Source organism: Tamandua tetradactyla, chromosome 7, assembly GCF_023851605.1.
Source record: "Tamandua tetradactyla isolate mTamTet1 chromosome 7, mTamTet1.pri, whole genome shotgun sequence".
Classification (NCBI taxonomy): domain Eukaryota; kingdom Metazoa; phylum Chordata; class Mammalia; order Pilosa; family Myrmecophagidae; genus Tamandua; species Tamandua tetradactyla.
In genome coordinates, this window is record NC_135333.1 from 81,001,469 (window position 1) to 81,028,754 (window position 27,286).

Here is a 27,286-nt window from a genome sequence, read left to right on the forward strand (position 1 = left end):
GAACAAGAATAAGTTGAAAGTGAAAGATGTGAAAAAGATGCTTCATGCGAATAACAAACAGAAAAGAGCAGGGGAAGCTATACTAATATCTGACAAATTATACTTCAAATGTAAAATGATTAAAAAAGACAAAGTAGGACATGATGTATTAATTAAAGGGACAATTCATCAAGAAGACATAACAATCATAAATGTCTGTGCATCGAGCCACAGTGTCCCAAAATACATGAGGCACATACTGACAACACTGAAGGGAGAAGCAGACTCCTCTACAATAATAGCTGGAGATTTCACTAAATTACTCTTATCAATTGATAGGATATCTAGAAAGAGGATTGATAAGAAAGCAGGGATGTTGAATGGTATGATAAATGAACTAGATTTAGCAGATATTTATAGACCATTACCACCCTACAACAGCAGGATACACATATTTCTTATGTGCATACAGATCATTCCCCAGGATAGACCATATTTTGGGTCACAAAGCAAATCTCAACACATTTTAAAAGATCAAAATTATGCAAAACACTTTTTTTGATCATAATGGAATGATATTGCAAATCAATTACAAGTGGAAGGCCAGAATATTCACAAATGTATGAAACCTAAACAACACACTCTTAAACAACCAGTTGATGAGGAAGATATTACAAGATAAATTGGTAAATATCTCGAGGCAAATGAAAATGTAAACACAATATATCAAGATTCATGGGATACAGCAAAGGAGTGCTGACAGGGAAATTTATTGCCCTAAATGTTTATATTACAAAAGAAGAAAGACAGAAGACAGGGCAGGCAACAATAGCTCAGTGGCAGAGTTCATTCCTACCATACTGGAAACCCAGGTTTGATTCCTGGTGCCTGCCCATGTCAAAAAAAAAAAAAAAGAAGAAGAAGAAGAAAGACAAAAAATTGAAGAACTAACTACTCACCTGGAAGAAGTAAAAAAGAGCAGCAAACTAACTCCAAAGCAAAGGGAAGGGAAGAAATAACAAAGATTAGAGCAGAAATAAATGAAATTGAGAACATGAAAACAAAAGAGAGAATTAACAAAACCAGAAGTTGGTTCTTTGAGAAAATCAGTAAAATTGATGGACCCTTAGCTTGGCTGACAAGAGAAAGAGAGAGAGAGAGAGGTTGCAAATAAATATTATTAGAAATGGGAGAGGGTACATAAGTACTGACTCCACAGAAATAAAGGACATAATGGGAGGATACTTGGAGCAACTACATGCTAATAAACTAGACAACAATTAGGTTTCATACATTTGTGAATATTCTGGCCTTCCACTTATAATTGATTTTCAACATCATTTCATTATGATCCAAAAAAGTATCTTGTATAATTTTGATCTTTTAAAATGTATTGAGATTTGCCTTGTCACCCAAAATATGGTCTGTCCTGGGGAATGATCTGTATGCACATGAGAAATATGTGTAACCTGCTGTTGTGGAGTGGTAATGGTCTGTAAATATCTGCTAAGTCTAGTTCATTTATTTTTGGTCTCTCCCCTTTAAGCCTCTAACTAATTAAATTAAACATCAATCATTGCAGAAGGCACTCCCCTTAGCTGACCTCAGATGTAATCAGCCATAGACGAAGATCACATGCTGATGATTTAAGTCCACAGCCACAGAACAACTGGGCACTATCTGGCCAAGGTGAAACATGAACCTAACTACTACAGAAGCCAACACCAAAGCCAAACAAAGATACTACAAGAAAAGAAAGACCAATCTCTTTAATGAATATAGATGCAAAATTCCTCCACAAAATACTCTCAGATAGAATCCAGCAGCACATCAAAAGAATTATACACTATGACCAAGTTCGGTTTAGTCAAGGTATGCAAGGCTGATTCAACATAAGAAAATCAATTAATGTTATACGCTACATCAATATATCAAAGCAGAAAAACCATATGATCCTCTCAACTGATGCAGAAAAGGCATTTGACTAAATCCAGTGAGCAATCAGAGGACGAAATCAAGAAAAAAAATTCCATTTACAATAGCAGCCAAAAGAATAAAATATTTACTAATAAATTTAACCAAGGCCACAAAGGCCTATACACAGAAAACTACAAGAAATTGCTAAAAGAAATCAAAGCAGACTTAAATAAATGGAAGGACACTCTGTGTTCATAGTTTGGGAGGCTAAATATAGTTAAGATGTCAATTCTACTCAAATTGATTTACAAATTCAATGCAATACTAATTAAAATCCCAACAATTTACTTTGCAGAAATAGAAAAACCAATAACCAAATTTATTTGGAAGGGCAGTGTGCATTAAAAAGATAAAAATATCTTGAGAAAGAGGAATGAAGAGGTCTCACGCTACCTGATTTTTAAGCATATTGCAACACTGCAGTGGTCAAAGCAGCATGGTACTGATATAAAGATAGATATACTGACCAATGGAATTGAATTGAGTGTACATAGACCTTCTCATCTATGAACATTCAATGTTTCATAAGGCAGAAGGGTCAACTCACCTGTGAAGAGAAGCCTGCAACAAATGCTGCTTGGAGAACTGGATATCCATAGCCAAAAGAATGAAAGAGAATCCCTATATCACCTTATACAAAAATTAACCATAATGGATCAGAGACCTAAACATTAGAGCTAAGACTGTAAAACTTTTAGAAGAAAGTAGAGGGAAATATCATAGATCTGGTGATAGGTGGTGGTTTCCTAGACCTCACATCCAAAAGCACAAGCAATGAAAAATATATAGATAAATGGGGTCTCCTCAAAAGCAAACACTTTTTTGTATCAAAGGACTTTGTCAGGAAAGTAAAAAGGCAACCTATGCATAGGAGACCATATTTGGAAACCACATATCAAATAGGGGTTTAATATCCAGAATATATAAAGAGATCCTAGAATTCAACAACAAAAAGACAATCCAATTAAAAAATGGGCAAATGACAGACAGACACTTTCTGAAGAGGTAATACAAATGCCTCAAAAAAATGAAAAGATGCCAAACCTCACTTGTTGTTAGATAAATGCAAATCAAAACCACAATAAGGTATCATCTCATAGCTATTAGAATGGCCATTATTTAAATAACACACACACAGAAAACTACAAGTGCTGGAGAAGATGTGAAGGAAAAGGCACACTTATTCACTGTTGGTGGGAATGAAGAATGGTGCAATTGCTTTGGAAGGCAGTTTGGTTATTCCACAGGAACCTAAGTATAAAATTGCCATATGATCCATCAATCCCATTACTAGGTATATATACAGAAGAACTGAATGCAAGAACACAAATGGACATTTTCACCCCAGTGTTTATAGCGGCATTATTCACAATTGCCAAGAGATGGAAACAGCTCAAATGTCCATCAACAGGCTAAACAAACTAGAGTATATACATACGATGGACTATTATGTAGCTGTAAGGCAGAAGAGTCATGACGCATACAAAACATGGACCTCAAGGACTTTATGTTGAATGAAATAAGTCAAAAACAAAAGGAAAAATACTGTATGGTCTCACAAATTTGAACTAATATTAATGAGCATTGAGAGTTAAAGTTGAGAACGCAGGTTATCAGGAGCTAGAAAGAGGGTAGAAATAGAGCATTGTTGCTGAAGGAGTACAGAAGGTTCAACAGGATTGATTATAAAGATCCAGAAATAAACAGCATAATACTATCTGATGGTAGCACAGCACTGTAAGTTCACTGAATGAAGCTGACTGTGAGCACAGTTGAGGGAGAAGAGCAGGGGTTATGTATGACCCAGAAGGAAGGATATAGGATAAAGACTAGGCATCATAACAGTGATGCCTAGAGTAGACATTAATGGTGTTTAGATGTGCAAATTTAAGGATGTGTTTGCATGAGGGGGCTCAATATCAGCATTGCCAGGTGTTGAAAATGGGAGGTATGTGGGAAGAAACACTGTCAATGCAAGCCGGGGTCTATAGTTAACTGTAACCTTGTAATATGCTTCCACTGAATGTAACAAAGGCAATATTCCAAAGCTAAATGTCAATAAGCAAGGAATATGGGAGAAAGGTTTCAGATTCTTTGTGGAAGAAATAGAGATGTCCTCATATATTGTGGTGGTGAAGGCCATGGCTATGTGATTATACAAGGAGCTATTGTATTTTTACTTAGGTTGCATTGTATGGTGTGAATAATACTGTTTAAAAAGGAATAGCAAGATACAAATGCTGGAGAAAATGTGGAGATAGAGATGTTGCTATTCACTTTGGGAAGAGAAGTAGAGTGCTGCAGCCCCTCTGGAGGGCAATGTAGTGGCTATATAGAAGACTAGTTATGGGGTTTCCATATGATCCTGCAACCCCATTGGAGGCACTGAGAACAGATATATAAATAGGCATTTGCACACTGTGTTTGTGGTGGCAGTGTTTATGACTTGCAAAAGAAGGAGGTGGCTAAGGGTACATCCACTGAGGAATGGAGGGATAACTGTGGTGTATGCATATGATGGAATATTGAGCAGCTGCAAGAAGGAATGAAGTTGTGAGGTATGCAACTAGTGAATGAACCTTGAGGACAGTATGTTGAGTGAAATAAGATAGAAACAAAAAGGCAAATATTATCTTGCCTCTCTCATATGGAATAACTATAATATACAAAGTCAGGGAATTGAAGTCAAGAACACAGGTTATCAGAGGAAGGCTTATTGCAAAGGTAACCTAGATTGTAAATTCTTAAAACAGTCACATCTATTCTGGAGTGGTAACTGTTATTTCAGAATTCTGAGATACTGAGCTCTTTGTGTATAACCAGCTAATTCCCTGGAAATGCATTTCTGTGACCCCTGAGACTCAGAGTTCGAGTTCTGCAGCTGTGAAAGTCAGCATTACACCGAACAGCAGACTTCAACTAGAGAGATGAATGAAGCTGATCTGGTTAGGACTAAGGTAAATCGGACTAAAGGGTAAAAGGTGATGTTGTCTGTATATTAAAACTTCAACTTCTGTGTAGGACCAAAGGAAGAGGTGTTTTCTTGGTGCAAAATATATATTTTTAATAGCACAATGTCTAATTTACTTGTATGGTTAGCTTATTCGAGCACCATAATTACATGCAACCATGAATAGGGCATGAGATCTTGTTGGTTTGTACAGGTTAGTGTGATGCCCTGATACATCCCAGAGTAATCTGGGCAGAAGATTAAAAGGTATTTGTAAAGCTGCTTGAGGGGCTGGGGAAAGAAGTGGAAATATTTAACTTCTCCATCTGGGGAAGGCTTATATTCTCACAAACTTTGGGGACTGCTTTGTTGGTGGGCCAAGTCCGTGATCTTGGGGCTTGCCCTTATTAAACTTTTTCCTGCAAAGGAGAAGCTAAGCCTACTTATAATTTTACCTAAGAGTCACCCCCAGAGATCCTCCTTTTTGCTCAGATGTGGCCCCTGCTCTAAGCCATCTCCACTGCCCTCCTGCCTACATGGAACATAACTCCCAGGTGTATAAATCTCCCTGGCATTGTGGCACATGAGTCCCAGGGATGAGCCTGGCCCTGGCATTGTGGCATTGAAGAAGTCCTTCTTGACCAAAATGGGAAAGAGAAATTAAATAAAATACAATTTCAGTGGCTGAGAGATATCGAATAGTAGAGAGGTCATCCTGGAGGTTATTCTTGTACAGTATATAGATATCCCTTTTTAATTTTTGGTATATTGGAGTAACTAGAGGGAAATACCTGATGCTGTTGAACTGTAATCCAATAGCCTTGATTCTTGAAAAAGATTGTATATCTATATAGCTTCTAAGGTATGAATGATTGTGTGACTGTGAATACCTTGTAACTGACACTCCCTTTAATCAGTGTATGGAGAAATAAGAAAATGCACAGCTATATGACAATATTGTGAGCCATTAATTGTACACTTTGGATGATTATATGGCATGTGAATATATGATATATACCAATAAAATGCATTTTAAAAGTAGTTAAAAATTATTGTAGTTTTGTGCGCAGAGGTACCACTACATTCTCATTCACTTTATTTTCCTCATCCACCCTATTCTTTTACTTAAAGCCAACATACTATTGAACTGTATCATTGAACATTATTTCTGATTATTTTTTCCATGATTTTAAAAAATATTTGCACACTTAAAGAGTAATATATAATCTGATAATATTGCACACACTTCTCTCTAAGGCCCAAATGAATCTTTCTGTCCTGAGGCAAAACTGACTGGAATGCTGCTTGGGTTAGCTAAACTATTACTTGTTTCTTTTTTCATATTGGACTAATGTGATAAACTATAACAGATATTATACCAAAAACAAGTGTTGCAACAGACTTTATAGGTTATAGAATGAAATTTCTAATTTTTTCAAATAAATAAGAACCCCAATCATTAAACTACATTTTAAACTGTGACTCACACAGACGTTTTATAATATTCCTCAATTTTCTCTGCGATTTAACCCTAACATAATTTAGCAGAGAAAGACTTCTGTAGATTTTCTAATGTGGAAAAAAAATGTTAAGTATAATATATCTGTAAACAAATATATGCAGTAATAAAATATCCAGCTCATTTGCACAGTTTAGAATGGTCTTTTTTGTTAACTGTTATTTTATTTACTAAAATCAAAATATCATTTAAATATTACAATGGAAATCACATTGATAGAGGAAAAAGGAAGTTTGGACTCTAGTCCTATTTATAAATCTGAACTGTAGAAGCCAAATGAAAACTACACTATTTGATTACATACTCACAAAGCAGGTCCTTACCAAAGAAGAATTACCTTTCATATCCATAAACTCATTCCCAGACTTTCAAATTTCATGTAGCAGAGACCCATAAAGAGTTCTTTTGTATTTTCCCAAAATGATGACATCAAAAACATAATTACCATATATAATTTCCATTTCATAATAAAAAGATTATTAACAGCAGCATGTAAAAAGGATATAATCTTTAAGCCAAAATGTAACTTATTTAACTTTATAGAAAGTTCATAAATTGTTCTAAGTTTTATGATTTTGACTCAGAAAGCATTACAGTCAAGTAATCCATTCTATTTGTATAAATAATTGAGAATTGGTCAAATGTCATGCATATTTAAATACCAAGTCCATGTTCTACTGATTCTATTTTTAAATTTTTTTAAATAAACAGTACAGAAAAGTTGGGATTTCCTTTACTTTAGGTTCCACAAATCTAAGATAAAATTTATAAATTAATCATGTATTTTGTAGTTACCTTCATAACGTAGCAAAATATTCCTTTATTTTAGATCGATTTTCCAACTACTGGATGGGAGTATATGACACCTGCTTCAGAAGAGAGTAGAAGTAATCTTGAAGAACCACCAAAGGAGTGTTTAAAACACATTGCCAGACTTTCACAGAAACAGTCTCCCTTATTGTAAGTGACTCAGATCTTGTGAGTGAATTTTACATACTGTTGATTATATCATAAATCCTATCTGTGAAGCACTCATATCTCTAAAGAATGAACCTTCCTACCCACATAACTCCTTTCATTTCCTAAAGTCACATTTTTCTAATAATTCATGTTTAACAGCTAAATGAGTAATTATGTATACATTTAAAGATTTTTCTTTCACATGGCATTTAACAACTTTCCTTTTAGACTAAGTAAAAACCAAAAGGTTGAAAATCATTCAGTTCAAAACAACAAAGCAGAGAGTGATATCAGGATATAGCAGTGATAAACCAGTGTTCAATCATTCTTCAAGGAGGTAGGAAAAGCAATATTTAATTATCATGGAAGATTAATGAAAAACAGAAACAAATCATGTTTAAATAGAGCTAAATTAGTGATTAAGGAGTACTTAGATTTTGTCAAACAGCAATTTTCTGGATAAAATAAAACCCAGGGCACTGGTTTGAATCTGTTGTGGACCTTAGAAAAGTCATGTCCTTTAGTCATCATTCAATATTGCTGGAGCTTTTTGATTGTTCCCATGGAGAGGTGACCCACCCAGCTGTGGGTGGTAACCTTTGATTAGATGGTTTCCTTGGAGGTGTGTCTCCACCCATTCAAGGCGGGGTTGCTTACTGGAGCCCTTTAAGAGGGAACCATTTTGGAAAAAGCTTTAGAGCCCAGGCAGCCAGAGACCTTTGGAGATGAAAAAAGAAAATGTCTCCAGGGAAGCTTCATGAAACAAGAAACTGTGAGAGATGCTAGCTGATTTTGCCATGTGCTCTTCCAGCTGAGAGATACTCTGAATTTCATTGGCCTTTCTTGAGTGAAGGTAACCTTTTGTTGGTGCCTTAATTTGGACATTTTCATAGCCTTGCCTTAATTTGGACATTTTCAGGGCCTTAGAGGTGTAAACTTACAACTTAATAAATTCCCCTGTTTAAAAGTCATCCTGTTTCTGGTATATCGCATTCCAGCAGTTTTCAAACTAGAACAGCAAAGAAGAATGTAGGAGAATTAGTGGCATTAGTATGTACTACTTGGCAATATGTCACAGCTGATTGTGCTCATTAATGTCACGACCAAAGCATAAAAGTAAAAAAGAAACTCTTTTATTATGATATCTAGGTAGTCTATTAAATTCTAAGCCTGTAAACATTTTTAAGCATAATGTCCTCTGATGCAAATTATAATGAATTATTAGTGAAGTCATGTTTTTTATTAGCTTAGCTTCTTAATCTAAGAATTAATTAATTAAAACATATTTCCAGACCTTCACAGAAACAATCTCCCTTTCTGTAAGTGACCCAGATCTTGTATCACTTGTATTGAGTTTATATATTACAAACAATACAAGTTTATATATTACATTAAATTGCTTTTCATTCTTATATACATATACAGTTTTCTAAATGCTTTCAAATGCATTGTCTCATTTGACCCTACAAAATCCTGTGAGAGAAGTAATTCAGATATATTATCCCATTTGCATTGATGTTCAAAGAAAATAAGGCATTAGCTCAAGATCACATGGATAATAAATACAAGAATTAAGACCAGTGAGTTCACTGAGAATCTTCATCTACCCAATCATAAACAACACATTAAAAATAAATTCTGTCTAGGAAACTTATAAGACCTGTCTCTTGATTTAAAAAATAACCTTTCTGCAGATGACTTTCAAATGATGATCCAGCACAGGCAGCCCTCCTTAGCTCTAGAGTCATATCCAACAGCTTTCTTGAATGCCCAGTAGGTTTCTAAAGCTTGACTTACCCAAACATAACTCTCGATCACACTCCACGTCCTAGCCCAGTTCAAACTTATTTCACCACCTGAAAATTCATCTAACATTCACTAGTTGATCAAAATCTTGGATTCCTCTGTTCACTTATCTTGAGTTTTTAGCTTCTCAATTGACTTAATCTCTAGGTTAATTCTTCATCAAGTCATGTCTGCTTATGTAACTTATGTAACCAAATATGTCCCCTCTTTGTAACTATTTCTACCCCCATTGCCTTCACCCTACTTCTATCTACATGACCTCTTGTATAGACTATTGCATCAAACTCCTTGCTCTTTTGGCTGCCTCCTCTCCTACTTCCTCTCCAACCCATTCTTCAACTTTGATGAAAGGGATGACACGAAAGATTACTCAGATTACAAAACCTTTAAATATGACTCCTCTTCAAAACCTTTAAATAGTTTCTTATTGTTATTGGAATAAAATGCCTTATTATGTCATGTATCTTGTCACAGTATATAACACCCAGAATAATCTGGCTACTGCCATGCTCACTAGTTTAATCTTTAATTACTCTTCCTCATTCATCTCAAAGCAGTAATATTAGTCTCCTTTCACGTGCTTCAAATTTGCTATTCCCTTTTCCACCTCAAGGCCTTTTTATTTCATGTTCCCTCTGCCTGAAATATTCTTTCCTCAGTTCTTCACATGATGTAATTATCTCATTCTTCAGATTTTCATTTAAATGGCATCTAATGACATTTAATTTAAATGGCATTTCATTTAAATGGTTTCTTCTCAAAGAGGCCTTCACTGAGTACCCTGTCTAGTGAAGTCTTTATTCATTCTCTATCATGCAACCTTTTATGTTATCACACTTAACACAGTCTGTTGTTATGTTAGTTGTTCATGTGTTTATTTCTTATTTCCCTTCATTAGTTTGTTACAACTGAAAGAGCAAGGAAATTTCTTATGCATGATTATATTTCCAATGCTTTGCATTGTATCTGATAAATAATAGGTGTAAAATAAATATGTTGCAATGAGTGAAATTCCCTTGTATAGTGCCTGGTATAAACAGTTACCCTAAAAGCTGGAGACAATGGAATATCCTCATAGTTCTCATGACAGACATATTGACAATATATTGCCATACTTGACTACTGTCCTCTTACGTAGGTGAAGAACCTTTCTTTACTCTTCAGTCAAAAATTTAAAAACCTGACATTTAAAAATGGTGTCACATATGATTTGTAATTAGGAACTTTTTAAAATCTGATAGATTTTAAATAGATTATAGCTTTGTAATTAGGAGCTTTTTAAATTCTGAAAAAGACCCAATGCCTTGAAATTTTAAATATATTGAAATCAAAAAGTAAAACTCCAGAACTAATAATCACAGCAGTTGTATTTTTAAATTAAGTCTAAGGAATTCCATTTGTTTTATATTTCATTTTCTATTTAAGTTAATATTTTACACATAAAATAAGCAACATTTTCTCTTTTATCCATTCAAATACAATTATTTGTGTCCAGTATAGTATAGTTTCATTCTGGACTATGAAACAGATGGATAACAGCCTTAGTGTGATAAAATTTGTGTTAGAATCAAATTAACTTCAGTTTCCATACATTTTATGAATATTATCATTTAGTTGGTGATTCTACTATTCCTTCTTTCAAACCAATCAAATATGATGTCAGGAAGTTCAAGCTGTATGAAATTCAATAAAAATATGTCTATAATATTTGTAAATGTAAAAAGCTAAAAATTCTTCCTTTTGATGCCAACCGAAAGTATACTTCCATATATAAAGACAATCCCAGAAATAAAGATATGGATACATTTTTTCAGAAGAAACGAACACTTCCACATCAAGCCATAAAGGATAACTAGTACCAAATTAATTCCCCTTCCTTAAAGAACTATGACACAAAAAAATACATATATGAAACAACTATTTTTAACAGTTGAACAACATATAGTGCACGAAGTGAATTCCAGGATTAAAATGGCTTCCAGTCTGGAGGTACTTTCCGTACTATGGTTCTGGGAAGTAGACTCTGTGACATAAAGAGGCTGAGGCAGCTTTAATTCACAAAGCCCGATACTAGAGAGAAGGACGAGATGAAGAATGAGAGCTACAGAAATCTGTGTTGGTTGCTTTTTCACTATTAGGCTGAATACTAAGCTACTCATGAGAAGAGAGAGATTTTGAGAACCTGCAAAGGAGAGCAATGACTGGGGAGCTGTAAAATAAATGTAGATTCCAGAGGTTATACAATGCTGGAGACATAGGAATTCTGATTAGTCAAAGTGATGAAACCTTGCAGAGTACCTCAGATATTCAGCAGAGAAACCAGAAGATGCACATTAAGAATAAGCCTACTCTAGCCCAAGACTAAGAGCTATACCATACCCAACCGAACAAATCTTAAACACAAGTCTCAAATGTTAAAACCAATCTGTCAGTAATTAAATTAATTACTTAAAAAAAAAAGTTCAACACCAAACCGTACCGAAATATATAAAATTAAGAATTGCTAGACCTGCGAAAAAGCAGAAAAATGTAACTCACAGCCATGGATGGAAGTGAAGTAGTTAATAGAAAAATACTCCAATATATTAAACTTAGCAGATCAAAATTTCAATACAGCTATTTTAAAGATATTTGAAGAATTAAAGAAAAAAGAATGAACATATGAAGATTCTCAGTCAAGAAATGGATATTTAAGAACTGAAAAACAAAATTTTTTTTTAATCAATGCTGGGCTGAGTAGATTACATAATTCAGGAAAAAGATCAGAGCTTGAATACAGGGTAAATAGAAATCATCCATGTTGAAGCACAGAAAAAAAATTGATCCTTTAAATCAAGTAATATAACCTAGGTGTATCAAACACATGCAGGAAGAGATTAGAGAAGTTGGAGCACAACACCTAAAGATAAAAAATAGCCAAAATTTTACAACTTTGATGAAAGAAAAATCAATTTACCAACATAAGAAACTTAACTCCCAAGAAAACACATGAGAGAAAATGATAACAAGAGTGAGAGTGAGAATGTACTACTGGGTCTATAAAATATGAAAGAAAAATGCATACCGATAATAGAAAAAAAGTGGAAAGTAGAAGAAAAGGAAATATATGGCTCTAAATAGCTTACATTCTACATAAAGCAGTATAATATTAATTTATAGTAGGCTATGATATGCTTCGAAATTGTAATCTCCAGAGAAAATTTGCCCCCCAATTTAAAAAAGTATGCCTCAGAAGCTGGGAAATAAAAAATGAAATTAAAAAAATACAATAGCAAAAGAATTCAGGGACAAAGGAGGGGAAGGTCAATAAAAAATGTTTGGGACAAAAGAAAATGAAACCCGACCATATCAATAATTATAGGAAAACTAAATGAACAGTAGCCTCCAATTAAAAAAGAAACTGCCATCATACATTATAAATGCAATATACAACATTATACTCTTTAAAGGCACATATTTCAAATATAAGGACATAGCTAGATTAAAAGAAAATGAATGGACAAAGATATGCCATGAAAACCGTATATCATCTTATAAATTCCGAGAAAGCATTTGTCAAAATCCAAACACATTTGTGATAAAAACACACAAAACTAGTAATAGAATGGAACTTCTTCAATCTTAAAAACCTACAGTTAGTATTATTAATCATATTAAATGGTACAGTAATGGACACTTTCCCCTCCAAGTTTGGGAGAAAGTCAAAGGTATCTGCTCTTATCCCTTCTTTTCAACATTGTACTGGAATTTCTAGTCAAGGCACTCCAACAAGGAGAAGAAATTTTAAGACGCTAAAATGAGAAGGAAAGAAATAAGGTTACCTCTCTTTGAAGGTCATGTGATTATGTAAGGTCCTAACATTTGAGGTCAATATACAAAATACAATTGCATTGCAGTGAACAAATAGAAACTAAATTTTATTCTCAACTCCTATTTACAATGTCATCAAAAAACATAAGGTACTTAAAGGTAAACTTAGCAATAAATATACAACAGTTCTACACTGAAAAGTATAAAACTTTCCTAAGAGAAATTAAGAAATGCAAAATATATGGAAGGATATTCCCTATTCATTTATTGGAAGAATCTGCATTGTTAATATTACAATTCTGCAAAAGTTGGTCTATGAATAAAATATAGTCCAAATGAAAATTCCAGTAGATTTTTATTGAAATTGAGAAGTTTATTCTAATATTTATATGGCATATCAGCTAGGGTTCTCTAGAGAAAAAGAATCAGCAAGAAATGTCTGTGAATATGGAATTTATAAAAGTGTCTCATGTAACTGTGGGGATGTAGAGTCCAAGGTCTGTAGAGCAGGCCACAAGCTGGCACCTCTCAATGAACTCTTAGGAGAGGTTGGCTGAAGTAGGAAGAGTGATTGTCTCTTCTGAGCCTTCCTTAAAAGCCTTCCAATGATTAAACTAAGTGTCACTCATTGCAGAAGACATTCACCTCAGCTGTGATGCCACCAGCATGGTCATGATTTATGTTCATGAAATGTTCTCAGCAACAGACAAGCCAGCATTTGCCCGACCAGACAACTGGGCACCACCACCTGGCCAAGTTGACACATGAACCTGACCATGATATATGGATATGGAAAATCTAGAATGGCTGGACAACCTTGAAAAAGAACAAAGCTTGGGATTTACAAGTCTGATTTCAAGACTTACTATGAAGTTATAGTAATCCAGATAGTCTTAGATTTCCCATTGAGCAAGATGGAGGTATGAGAACCTCCAGGTTCGTTTCCTGCACAGAATTTTTCAACAACTAGCATAAACTGTCTGAACTATTTTCCTCCAAACTCCAGAAAATAGTTAAGTGGTTCCAGTAGCAGGGTGAATGTGATTTGAGAAAATATAACATAAAAATGGTAGGAGACATTTGCAATGTCCTTAATGAACTCTACCCCATTCCCTGCACCCTACATGCTATAATACCATCTCATACTCACATTGTGGGTCCCTAGCCCTGTTCTAGAGGGAGCAATTTAAACCCTACTCACATACTGGGTTGTCTACAAGTAAGAGACAATCTATCAGATTGCAGTGTGAAAGACTGAAGCAAGACTCCTCTCTCTGACCCATGCTCACAGAATGTGTACGTTCAGAACAAAACCAATGGACCATTAAAGTGATACAAGAAACAATTAACTCAAAGTGAATAAGGAAAAGGGTTACTGACTTTTACGTAGGATAGAGTACCTGAATGGGGGATAAAGTTTATTTCATTAGGGATAGAAAGAACATCAGATTCTTGCAAATAAGGGGATTACTAAGACCTTGATCACCAACACCCAGGGCAAGAAACAGGCTCAGAAAAGGTGGAGAAAACCTGCAGTCTCACATCAGGCTGAACTTTGTGATGGGAAGTCTAAACTCAGAAGGAAATATCAGCCAATGCAGAACCAATTACAAAGAATCTGAATGGTGTTTTGGGTGTTGGTTTTGTGTTGTTAGCTCCTGTCATCAACAAAATCTCTGTCATACCAATAACTGGATACAAATTTAAGGAAGAGACAGATCAGGGACTAAATCCCAGAGTTAACATATTAAAATATTCAAATGTACACTGTGCAAAAAAAAAAGAAAACAAAAGATTATAAGACAAACAAAGAGAAAGGAAATGATGGCCCATCCAAAGGAGCAAAATAAATCTTTGGGAACCATTAACAAAGACCAGATGTTGGACATACCAGAGAAAGATGTTTTTTTAATCTTCAATATGATCAATGAGATAAAGAAAACAAATAAGGTATATCAGGTAAATGATGGATGAACAATATGAGAATCTCAATGAAGAGATAGAAATTTTAAGAAGGAACCAAAGAGAAATAGTGGAATTAATATCAACAGTAACAGTAATAAAATATTGTTTGAGGATTTCAATAGCAGTATAGAGCTTGCAAAAGAAATAATTGGTGAATTCAAATATAAGACAGTTGAAATGATTCAGGCTGAGAAGCAGAAAGAAGCAAGAATGAAAAAAAGTGAATAGAGACCAAGAGACCTGAGGGACACCATCAACCATAAAATATATGAATTATGAGAGTCCCAGAAGGAAAAGGAGAGAAAGGGGCAGAAGGAACATTCGAATTATAATAAATAATCAATAAACCCAAACCAAGATAATCAATATACCCCAATAAATTTATAATCAATAAAATCAAAACAGGATAAACTCAAGTGCTCAGATATATAGTAGTGAAGCTATCAAAGAACAAGGAGAAAGTTCTGAAAGCTGCTAGAGAAAAGGAATATGTTCTGTATAAGGAAACCCAAAAAGACTGTGTCTGTTTTTCATCACAAGCTATGGAGGCAAGAATAGTAGGATGAAATATTTAAAGTTCTGAAAGAATATGACTGTCAACTAAAGAATCCTGTGAGAATTCTTTAAAAAATGAAGGAGAGATTAAGACATTCCCAAACAAAAGCTAAAGGGATTCATCATTAGACCTGCCCTATAAGCAATGCTAAAGGGAGTTCTATAGGATTGAGAGGAAAGTACACTAGACAGTAGATTGAAACAACACAAAGAAATGAAAATATCTGGTAAAGCTAACCAAATGGTAATTTTAAATGCCAGTACTGTTGCTTTTTTTTTAAATTTGTATAACTCAAATTTTTACTTCTTACAGATTCTAATATGCTAATATAAAAAAGGAATGATAAATCTATGCTTTGGGGGCAAAAAAACATATAACAATATAATTTGAAAAATGTACAACAAAAAAGGTGGATAGACAGGGAGTTATAGAGACAGTATCTGCATATGCTGTTAAAGTTAAGTTGATATCAATTCAAATCCAAATTTGATAGATTTTGAATGGTAAATTTAAGTCTCATGGAAACCTCAAAAAATATATCTGTATCATATATTCAAGAGGAAATGAGAAGGGACTCAAAATTGTACACTACAAAAAATTTAATAAATAGGATCTAAGCATTAACAGATGGATTCATGGGAAAAATATGACTTACAAAATAGTAAAATGGTAGAAGAAAGTATTACTTTCTTAGTATTACTTTAAATGTACTGAATTAAAGTCTCCAGTCAAAAGGCAGAGACTGGCAGAATGAATAAAAAAAACATAACCCAACTGTATGCTGTTTACAAAAGACACACTTAAATTCAAAAACACAATTAAGATGAAAGAAAAAGGAGGAAGGAAAAATTCCATACAAATAGAAACCAAAAGACAGATGGGGTAGCTATACTAATATCAGGAAAAAAATTGTCTTCAAGTCAAAACCTGTTATAAGGAACAAAGTTTACTATATGCTGATAAAGGAGACAATTCAACAGGAAGATATAACAATTATAAGTATATATGCATCTAATAGCAGGGCCCCAAAATATATGAAGCAAATACTGACAGATTTGAAGAGAGAAATTGATGGTCCTACTTTAATAATAGGAGACAAAAATATACCGTTTTCAATAATGGATGGAATATCTAGACAGAAGATCAATAAGGAAATAGAAGACTTGAAGATTACCATAAAAAAACACTAGACTCAGGAGACATATATAGACCGCTTCTCCCACAATAGCAGAGTAAAAGATTTCTCTCTGGTGCACATGAGTCATTCTCAAGAATAGACAATATGTTAGTCCACAAAACAAGTCCCAATACATTTTATGTATCTTCTGTGATCACAATGTATTGAAGCTAGGAATCAAAACCTGAGGGAAAACTGAAAATTCACATATATGAGGAAATTAAACAACACACTATTTTTCTTTTAACAGTTTTACTAACATATATTCACACACCATACAGTCCATACAAAGTGTACAATCTGTGGCTTGCAGTATTTTCACAGAGTTGTATATTCATCACCACAGTCAAAATATATAAAAAGCTACTAGAGGGGGTGCAAGGGTAGTTCAGTGGTAGAATTCTCGCCTGCTGATGCAGGAGAACTGGGTTCGATTCCTGGTCCATGTACTTCCCAAAAAAAAAAAAAAACAAGCAAAAAATTCAACAAATGGTGCTGCAATAATGGGATATCCACATGGAAAAATAATGAAATGTGACCTCGCCATCCAGCATACCAAAAAAAAAAAGCTACTAAAGCTAATAAACAAATTCAGAAAAGTGCTGGGATTTAAGATTAACAAGCAAAACTAAGGGTGTTCTTATATACTTGTAATGAGCCATCTGAAGAAGAAAGAAGGAAAAATTCCAATAACAATAGAAACTAAAAGAATCAAATATCTAGGAATAAATTTAGCTGAGGATGTAAAGGACTTGTACATGGAGAACTATAAAACATTGCTGAGAGAAATTAAAGAAGAGCTAAATAAAAGAAAATTCCGTGTTCGTAGATTTGAAGACTAAATATTGTTAAGATGCCAATCCTACCAAAATAATTTGCAGATTCATTGCTATCCCAATCAAAATTACGGGTTTCTTTGCAGAACTGAAAAAGCCAACCATCAAATTTATGTGAAAAGGTAAGGGCCCCAAATAGCCAAACTCTTGAAAAGGAAGACCAATGTTGGAGAACTCACACTTCCCAATTTTAAGACTTATTACAAAACTACTGTAATCAAATAGAATGTTAGTGGCACAAGGATAGACACATAGGCCAATGGAATTGAATTGAGTTCAGAAATAAGCCATTACATCTATGGCCAACTGATTTTGAGAAGGATACCAAGTCAATTTCAACAAATGGTGCTAAGAAAACTGGATATCCATATGCAATAGAATGAGGGTGGACCCCTACTGCATACTATAAACAAAAATAAACTCAAATTGGGTCAAAGACCTAAATATAAGAACCAAATATGTAAAATATCTAGAATAATACATATGGAGCATCTTTAGGATTTTTTGTGTGTGTAAGCATTTTTTTTCTTAAATTTTACACCAAAAGCATGAGCAACAAAAGAAAAGAAGTAGATAAATAGGAGTCCATCAAAATAAAAAACTTAGTGCATCAAAGGACTACATCATGAAAGTAAAATACAACCTTCCTAGTATTAGAGAAAGTATCAGGAACTACATATATGATGTTGGTTTAGTAACCAGAATGTATAAAGAAGTGCTACAAATCAAGAATAAAATGACAAATGTTGAATTTTAAAGATGGGCAAAAACCTCAAAGAGATCTTTCTCCAAAATAGATATAGAAATGGGCAATATGCACATGAAAAGATGCTCAAAATTTTTAGCAATTGGTGACATTTAAATCAAAGCCACAGTGAGATATTATTTCATATCCACTAAAATGGCTACTATTTAAAAAAAATGGATTAACGTGTTGGAGAGGATTTGGGGAAATAGGAACATTTGTTCATTTTTGGTGGGGATATAAAATTGTGCAGCTGCTGTGGAAAACAGTTTGGTGGTTCATCATCAGAAACTTAACAATACAATTGCCTATCTTATGATCTTCCAATCCCACCTTTAGCTATATATCCAGAAGAGTTGAAAGAAGGGATTCACACAGATATTTGTATACCAATGTCCTTGGTGATATTATTCATACTGGTCAAAAGGTGGCAAACCCTAGTGTTCATCAGCAGATGAATGGATAAGCAAAAAGTGATATGCAAGGGAATATTATTTAGCCCTATAAAGGAATAGAGTTCTGATGCATGCTAAGACATGAATGAACCTTAAAGATATTATATTGAATGAATTAAGATAAGCACAAAGAGATAAACATTGTATAATCTCACTTTATTTTCAAATTCATAGGGTCAGAAACAAGAATTCAGGTTACCATGCACCAGAATTGGGGTAGGGAATGGAAAGTTAAATTACCAATTACCATGCTTAATTGGTACAGAGTTTCAGGGATGGGACTGCTTTGGAAGTAGGTAGTGGTGATAATAGCACAAAATTGCTAATGTAATTAATTATCTTAATTATAATTAATTTATTGTTTATATAATTTAATAGATATAATATATATTAAATTAATGTAATATAATTTATATTAATAAAGTCATTAACAGCACTGAATTTGACTGTGGTTAAAATGTGAAATTTTAGGTTGTATACATGTTATCAAATTTTTTTAAATGATAAAACAATACAACATAGTGAACCTTAGTATAAACTATAGACTATACCTCATAATTATGATATAATTATAATAATATTGTTTCATCAGTTGTAACAAAGATACCGTACTAATGCAAATTGTTAATAGGGAAAACCTGGTGCTTGAGGGGAAGTATCTGGGAACTCTGCACTTTCTGATGATTTTTGTAGAAACCTACATCTTCTCTAATAAAAAGATAGCATGATATTGGCCTAATCATGTGATAATTGTGATAGGCTAATTGAGCAATGGAATAAAATTGAGAATAGAAAAAATAGCCAGATAGCTCTGTATTTGAATAGTCAATGTATTTTATTTGGATGTGAAGCAACATTTCATTGTGTTTGTTTTTTATAGAGAGAAACTGTAGCTTTATGAGTAATCATACATAAGCATAAAATACATAATTCTCATATACCACACTATTATTAACACCTACCATTCTATATTAATATGTTCTTCCCACAGTGGTAGATGTTACCATTGATAAAAAGTGGATTTTTATAATTGTATTATTAATTATAGGCCATGATTTCGCTGAGGGTTCACTGTTTATGTAGTGCAGTAAAATGAATTTTTAAAAAAATATTTCTATTTACCATATATACAACCTAACATTTCCCCTTTAATTAAAATATGTTTCAGTGCTGTTAATTATGTTCACAATGTTGTGCTACCATCACCATCATCCATGACCAAACCTCTCCATAGTTCCAGATAGAAACTCTGTACATTTTCAACCTTTACTTTCCATTCCCTATCCCCACCCTACCCAATGGTAAATTATATTCTAGATTTTGTATCTATGATTTTTCTTACTCTAATTATTTCATATCAGTGAGATTAGACAATATTTGTCCTTTTGTGTCTGGTTTATTTAACTCAATACAATAGTCTTCAAGTTTCATCCATGTTGTCGTGTCAGGCTTTCATTCCTTTTTACAGCTGATTAATATTCTGTTGTATATATATAACCTTTTCATTTATTCACTCATCCATTGGTAGACACTTGGGTTGCTTCCATCTTTTGGCAACTGTTTCAGTGCACTCTCTGTGTCCTAGGTGACCTCTCTCCCAGGTATTTAAGCAGGCAAACCCTTTTCTAGATTGTCAGCCTCTATAATTTCTTACACTCTTTTCTTGGTCTTAAGATGCTTTCACCTATAGGGCAATTCTGAGAGGGTGACATGCTGGGGAGAAGTTTCCCAAATAAGTCTTTCTCAGCTGAAAGAGGGCCAGGACCCCCAAAAGGAGGGCAGACAGTCTCAAAACTTCCCTAGGGAGGGGATCATGAAAAGCGCCAGGAGATTCTTCCACAGCTCCCCAAATTGAGCTTTCTTGATCTGTGCAGCAAATGCAGCCCTTCAATTAACTGTCTCCCATAGCCTTGAAGAAACATAGCACTTTCATGTTTGTTTGCTCCATTGGCTTTGTTACAGGGTGGGTTCCAGTGGCTCCTCTCAGAGTTGGGCCCCAGGTGATCCAATGTCCCTAATCAAAAGCTGAGATAAGTGACTGGCTGTGTCCACCGTTGGTCTTGGGGTAGAGGATTTTTGTGTCCCTTTCTGTCACAGTGAGCTAGCCAGGTGCTGGACCCCATGGTGGCCTGCTGCAAGAATGGGGGATGAACACTGGTAACTATTGTGCAGAGAGTGTAATTCACTAGTCTTTAAAGGAGTTTACCAGCCTTTTCCTCATGCTTTTCCCTGGATGCTGTACGATATCCTACTGGCCTCCAGGGTTTCAAAATAGTTGACAGTTCCTGCCTGTTTAATAGTTTTTCCAGTGGAAGGACTGAATTTTAGAGTTCCCTGTTCTGTCATCACCCCACAATCCTCTCTTGTTCAATGCATTTTTGATAGAGTTTCCAAAGAAATAAATAAGGAAAGCTATTTTCTGCAAATGGATACCCTGATTAAAAAAACAGAAATGTGATGCCTGCCTCCTACCATATACAGAACTACTTTAGAATGGATCATCATCCTAGATATTATATATAAAACAATAAAACTTTCAGAAGAAAACTTAGAACAATGGACATAAGGGCAGAAAAAAATTTCTTAGACAAAAGTAAAAAAAAGCAATAGGTACGTTAAAAATATATAAATTGGATCCAGTCATTACTTAAAAGTATCCATCAAAAGGCAGTACTAGGGATATAAATAAGAAGCTATATTCTGAAAGGAAATATAAGCAAAAAAATCATATGATAAAATTTTTATATCCAGACTATGTAAAGAAATCTTATAAATGAGTAAAAATATAAATAATTGAACATAAAGGTTTGAACAAATAATTCAATAAGGAAGATATAGACCAATTGCCACATCATCAGAAACATGCAAATTAAACTACAATTTGATACTATTATACACTCATTAGAATGGATATAATAAAAGACAGACAAATCAAGTGTGGCAAGGATATAGTGCAATTGGAGTCATTATATTGTGCTAGGAGTAATGCATAATTTTACAACCATTTTGGCAATTCCTTGAAAAGGTAAACAAATGCCTGGCTACAGTTCAGTCTTTCCCCTCCCTGGTACTTCCTAAGAGAACTGAAAAATATGCCCATTGAAAAACTTGAACATAAATGTACACAGCAACCTTATTCATAAAATCCCCAACAGGAAGCAATGACCATCAAATAAGAGAAAAAATAGACAAATTATGATATCTTCAAAAAAGAAGAATACCCATTAATAAAAAATGATGAACTGCTGTTATCATCAGTACAGATAATTTCAAAAACATTATGCTGCATGAAAGAAGCCAGACATAAAAGAGTATTTACTCTATCTTAATTTATATGAAGGTCTAAAATAGGTAATATTAATTTAGAGTGAAAAATTGACTAGTGCTTGCCTCTGGTGGGAGTGTTGGGGAGGATTGACTGAGAAGAAGTAGAGAAAACTGTTTTTCATCTTGATAAGGAATGTTTTTTTACTGGTTATATACATTTGCTAAAATTAGTAAACTGAATTCTACTTGTTACCTTTTAAGTGAATTTCACTTCATTGAAAAAGTTAAAAGGAAGAAACATTACTCAATATTGGGAGTAAAAGAAATGTAATCAGGGCAAATTTGCTTCAGTAGCTTTGGTATGGAATTTTTTCTTTGAGGGCTTTCAGATTATGGAGGTATAGTGAAAAAATATAGGAAACGAATCTAAACATTCCTTTAAAATCATCCATGATCCAAGCCTTTCATGTCATAGGTGAAGATAGCTTCAAAAAATTATAAAGAAACATTGACCTTTAAAATATTTTAATAATTCTCCTTAGCTTTCTCAGGAGTTTCAGCCGATTTAGGCTGAGCAAAAGAATGTCAATTTGGAGGAGGCAGCGTTTAAACGCTGTCATTGTCATCTAAGCAATGCTGTCCTCCAACTGAACCGTGGATCTGAAGGCTGCTCCTGGAGTGCAAGCAAAACTTGACAAACTGTCAGTGAGTGAATGGCCCAAACCTAGATTTAGAGCTTCTGTTTAGGACAGCTCTCCAAGGGAAATACTTACAGCTTTTATGGAACTCCTGTTCACTGGAATTTTAACCCCAAACTTCTAATGAACACAGAGTTTAAAGCCAGAATCCAAAGATGAATTGAGTTCTTTGTTTTTGATGTTTTGAGCAAAGAATGTTCTGAACATTTTTGAAACTTGCTTTAAAATGGAGCAATATCATCGTTAAAATATGCCATTTCTCCACATGTCCACTTGGGTCTGAGTTAATTTGTAAAGAAAGTAAGAGGGTAAACAGTCGATTACTTTTGTTTCAAATAGTACATGTTGCAGGATTCAGATAAATTTGGTCTGCCCTAAGGAGTCAGAGATTTTGCCAACCAAAATGACATTTGGAAAAAAAAAAAAAAAAACAAAAACGTGACAAGCATAAGAGGGAGGAAAAATAAATATGAATTACCTGAGCTGAATGCTTATTTTTATTTTTATTTTTATTCTACAGAAGAATGAAGTTAGTGGGAGAGGGCTAATGAGATAACATATCAAACTGCCCCAAGAAGATAGAGGACTTGTTTTCCAAAATAAAATAAATTTGAAGAACCAGAGTACAGTTTGTTCTGTGTATTTACAGAAACATTTGTTAGTGTAGCAAACTCCAGTAAATTATAGTTTCCAATCTGGTTTTGCAGACTCTCTGAGGAAAAGAGAAGATACTTATGGTTTTATCGCTTCTACTGCAATACTGAAAACTGCTCCCTTCCTTTGGTCCTGGGTAGTGCCCCTGGATGGGATGAAAGGACTGTTTCAGACATGCATACAATTTTGAGAGCATGGAAATTTGCTCACCCTTTGGAGGCACTTGGACTTTTGACTTTCAGGTAAGAATTGCATAAAAAGCCTGATACAACTGGTTTGAAAGTAACTTGTTTGAAGGGAGAAAATGACTATATAATTAATACATTATTATACTTTGTCCTGATATCAGTAGCTATAGTTATTAATTTTAGATAAATATAAACTGGATATTAATTTTAGGCAAATCTAAGCTATATTAGTGACTCCTTACTAACTTTGAAGGCTAATGAATGGCCATCGTTTCTCAAATGAAAAAGTCTAGTTACTTTTACAGGAAAAATTACATACACAGAATACAAATCAGGAAAAATGAAATTCCATACTTCTCCCCATCTCAAAAAGTCAAATGTCCTGAAATTTGGGACTGTATCTTTTACTAATGAAATATACAAAGTATAGGAAAATTCTGTGCTTATAATAAGTACACAAGTAATATGATGATGATGATGATAAAAATTGTACAAAACAACCTATGTCTTGTATATTCTCCAGCTCTGCCTTCAGAATTAAATGCAGAGCTGGGAAACAATTTCTTCTTGTTAAGGAAAACATAGCTGCCTCTGGGTCTGGAGAAGCAGCTCTTCCTTGGCTTCCCTTTTATGCTCAAAGCCAATGAGAGAGATTTTAAGTCTGGCTTAATAGCATCACCTCACTAAAACCATGAAGAAAGTCTGCAATCTCTAGAGCTGGGGAATAATTGTGAAACCCATCTCTACTCTGTATCCTCTCAAGTTTCTTAGGGAAAGTAGTAGGAGGAAGAAACAAAAAAATAAAGATGAAAAAATGTTTTAATAAAAATAAATAAATAAAAAAGGAGGAGAAGGGAATAATGCAAATGATCTATTCAGACTAATTTTTTAGGTGTATTTAAAAATTAGTAGCCTTTATAAAACTTTTGGGGTGGGGTAGGGAGAGAGGATGATTTTCTGTTATTTGTAAATATTTACAAATTTTACATAAAATTTACATTACTCATATTAGAGTTCTTCATTTTTTGTGAAGAAGATATTGCTATTTTATGGAGTTTTCCATTAATTAATGTATTCCCAGATGCTCACTTCTTCCTTTGTATATATAAGTTTTTCTATTACTTGGAACTTGGAGCTTTGCATTTTTGTAAGACTTCATCTGTAAAGGGTCCCCTGACGTAGCCAGGTAGAATTGATCACTTTTGCCTAGTGCAGTGCCATATTGTTTTATTAATTACATTTTATTGCAGTGTGCTTGCCTGGAACATATATGCTTTCATCCACATAGACGGAACACTCTTTAGAGCCAAATAGTTTATCTTAGTGTCCCCATATTTCAAGGCCTTAATAATGCCTAACACTTAATAATGACTCAATCACCTTCTAAAATACATTATGATTATTTGTGTCTTATGTTCGCATTTAAATAAGTTACTTGAGGGCATTATCTGTCTTATCTTTCACAACACTTGCATGGCTGAATAAATTAATGAAGTAATGATATGCTAAGAAAACCAATTAAAAACTGATTGGTTTCATTGGGATCATTCAGTTTGTAATACTGGTATTTAAAAACTCTTTTGTGAAAGACAAGTTCTCAATTCCACCTTAGGGCTTAACTTTACTCATATATTTAACAACAGTCAAAATGTGCTCAAATAAAGTTGCTAAATTCTAGGAGTTTATTTTGCTGAAATAAGACTTGAAATATTAGCATAACTACTTTATCATTCCCAAACTGATTAGCTAATAGAAAGTTGATTTAAAATGCGAAAGGAATAATTCAAAATAGGAGAAATTATTTGCAACTTATAAATCTGATCAGGAAATTGTGTACAGATATAAGGAGCTTTTACAACTCAATATATGAAAGATAACCCAATTTAAAAAATGGAGAATGAATCTAAATGGACATATTTCCAGAGAAGATATATAAATGGCCAATAAGCACAAGAGAAGGCACGCAGCATTTTCAGTTATTAAGAAATGCAAGTGAAAACCATGAACTACCACTTCACACACACTAGGAGGGATATAATCAAAGAGACAGATAATAATAACAAGTGCTAGTGACAATGTTGAGAAATTGTAAGCTTCATATATTGCTGGTGGGAATATAAAATGGTGCATTCACTCTGGAAAACACTTAAGTATTTCCTTGAAATGCTTGAAGTACAGTTGCCAGACAATCCAGCAGTTCTATTCTTAGGGATATACCCAAGAAAAACGAAAACATATGTCTACTCAAAAACTTGTACATGAATGTTCCTAGCAACATTATTCATAATAGCCAAAAAGTAGAAGGAATCCAAATTCCCATCAATTAATGTATGAATAAAACTTGCTATATCCATACAATAATACTATTCAACAATAAAAAGAATGAACCTTGAAAAGATTATGCTAAGTGAAAGACCACATATCATTTGATTCCATTGATGTGATATGTCCAGATTAGGCAAATATATAAAGACAGAGAATATATTAGTGGTTACCTAGGGCTGGTAAAGTCAGGGGAAAATGGAGAGTTACAACTAATGGGTGCAGAGTTTAGTTCAATGGTAATGGTTGTACAGTCCTGGGAACATAATAAATACCATTGACTTGTGTATTTTAAATGGATGGATGAATTGTATGGGAATTGAATTATATCCCAGTAAAGCTGTTGAAAATTAAAAGAATAAATTTGAAGGTAAAAACTATGAATCTCTATAATAGCTATGTCATGATCATTTATGGTATAAATTTCTAAAGTTTCTGAAGGGACAGCTGTTACTCTTTTTGCAATTTATTCTTCTTTTAGTAAGATAACCTTGGTCAATATTTTACCTGAAGGCATTTAAGTGTGTCAGCTAATAATTTTGAAAAGTGAATGACACATTTCTTAGAAAAATTTTTGTAAGAATGAAGATTGTGACATCATTTAATTTATTTGTAAAATAAGGGAGTTAGCTGCATGAACTTCAATATTCTCCATTTCTTGATAACCTAAGTATAATTCTGCTTAGAGTGAGCTTTCTCTACCTAAACGTACCCTAAAAATCTATTTGATTCATTTAAGGTTTTTTATTTTATCAAATTTTTATTTAGTGCCTCTGAGTACCATCTCATTTTAATATACACAGTAGCTCCATGAGACAAATATTATTACTATTCCAAGAGAAAAGAAACTGAAACAGAGGTTGAGTTGCCCAGTTGCACTAGTATATTGAGAGCAGGGATTCAAATCCAGGTCATTTGAGTTTTAAACTTGTAATTGTAATCGTTATACTGCACAGCCTTCCTACATAAAGTCTTTAAGATATTTACATATTAATTAGATTAACAATCTTAAAACAGTTTCATTTTTAATAGTAAAAATAAGTGCTTAGCTATCATATCATGTTCAGATGTTTCTACTTCACTTGTAATTTCTTTTTTTCTGAGTAATCAGATATTTAAAAATTATGGGGACTCGTTTCAAAGTAAAATGCCATTAATTAAGTTTCATTCAAGCAACTCAGTAAAATCCAGAATTATTTACACACTGGACAGTTCTTTATCATGCGCCAGATAAGGTCACTGAAAAAGTTGGAGCATTTCCATTATACTCATCCTTGACTCCCACTCTTAGTTTAAAACTGAACTATTAAAAATTTTGAGGACAAGCTGTTTCCAAAAATGAACCTTTCAACTCTTCTAAATTCAAAGGCTGACTTTCCTGAGAACAAACAGTGTGTGCTTGTTAAGTGAGTTGTCAGAGTG

At 33.7% G+C, this 27,286-nt stretch overlaps 1 protein-coding gene across 1 annotated transcript in view; it reads left to right on the top strand.

Moving 5' to 3' along the window:
• The window catches only part of PIK3C2G (phosphatidylinositol-4-phosphate 3-kinase catalytic subunit type 2 gamma), a 392,208-nt gene that overhangs the window by 136,360 nt on the left and 228,562 nt on the right, over positions 1 to 27,286 (top strand). The window contains 2 exon segments of the mRNA XM_077170217.1: positions 7,255 to 7,385; positions 23,408 to 23,596. Coding sequence (XP_077026332.1) covers positions 7,255 to 7,385; positions 23,408 to 23,596 — 320 coding nt within the window.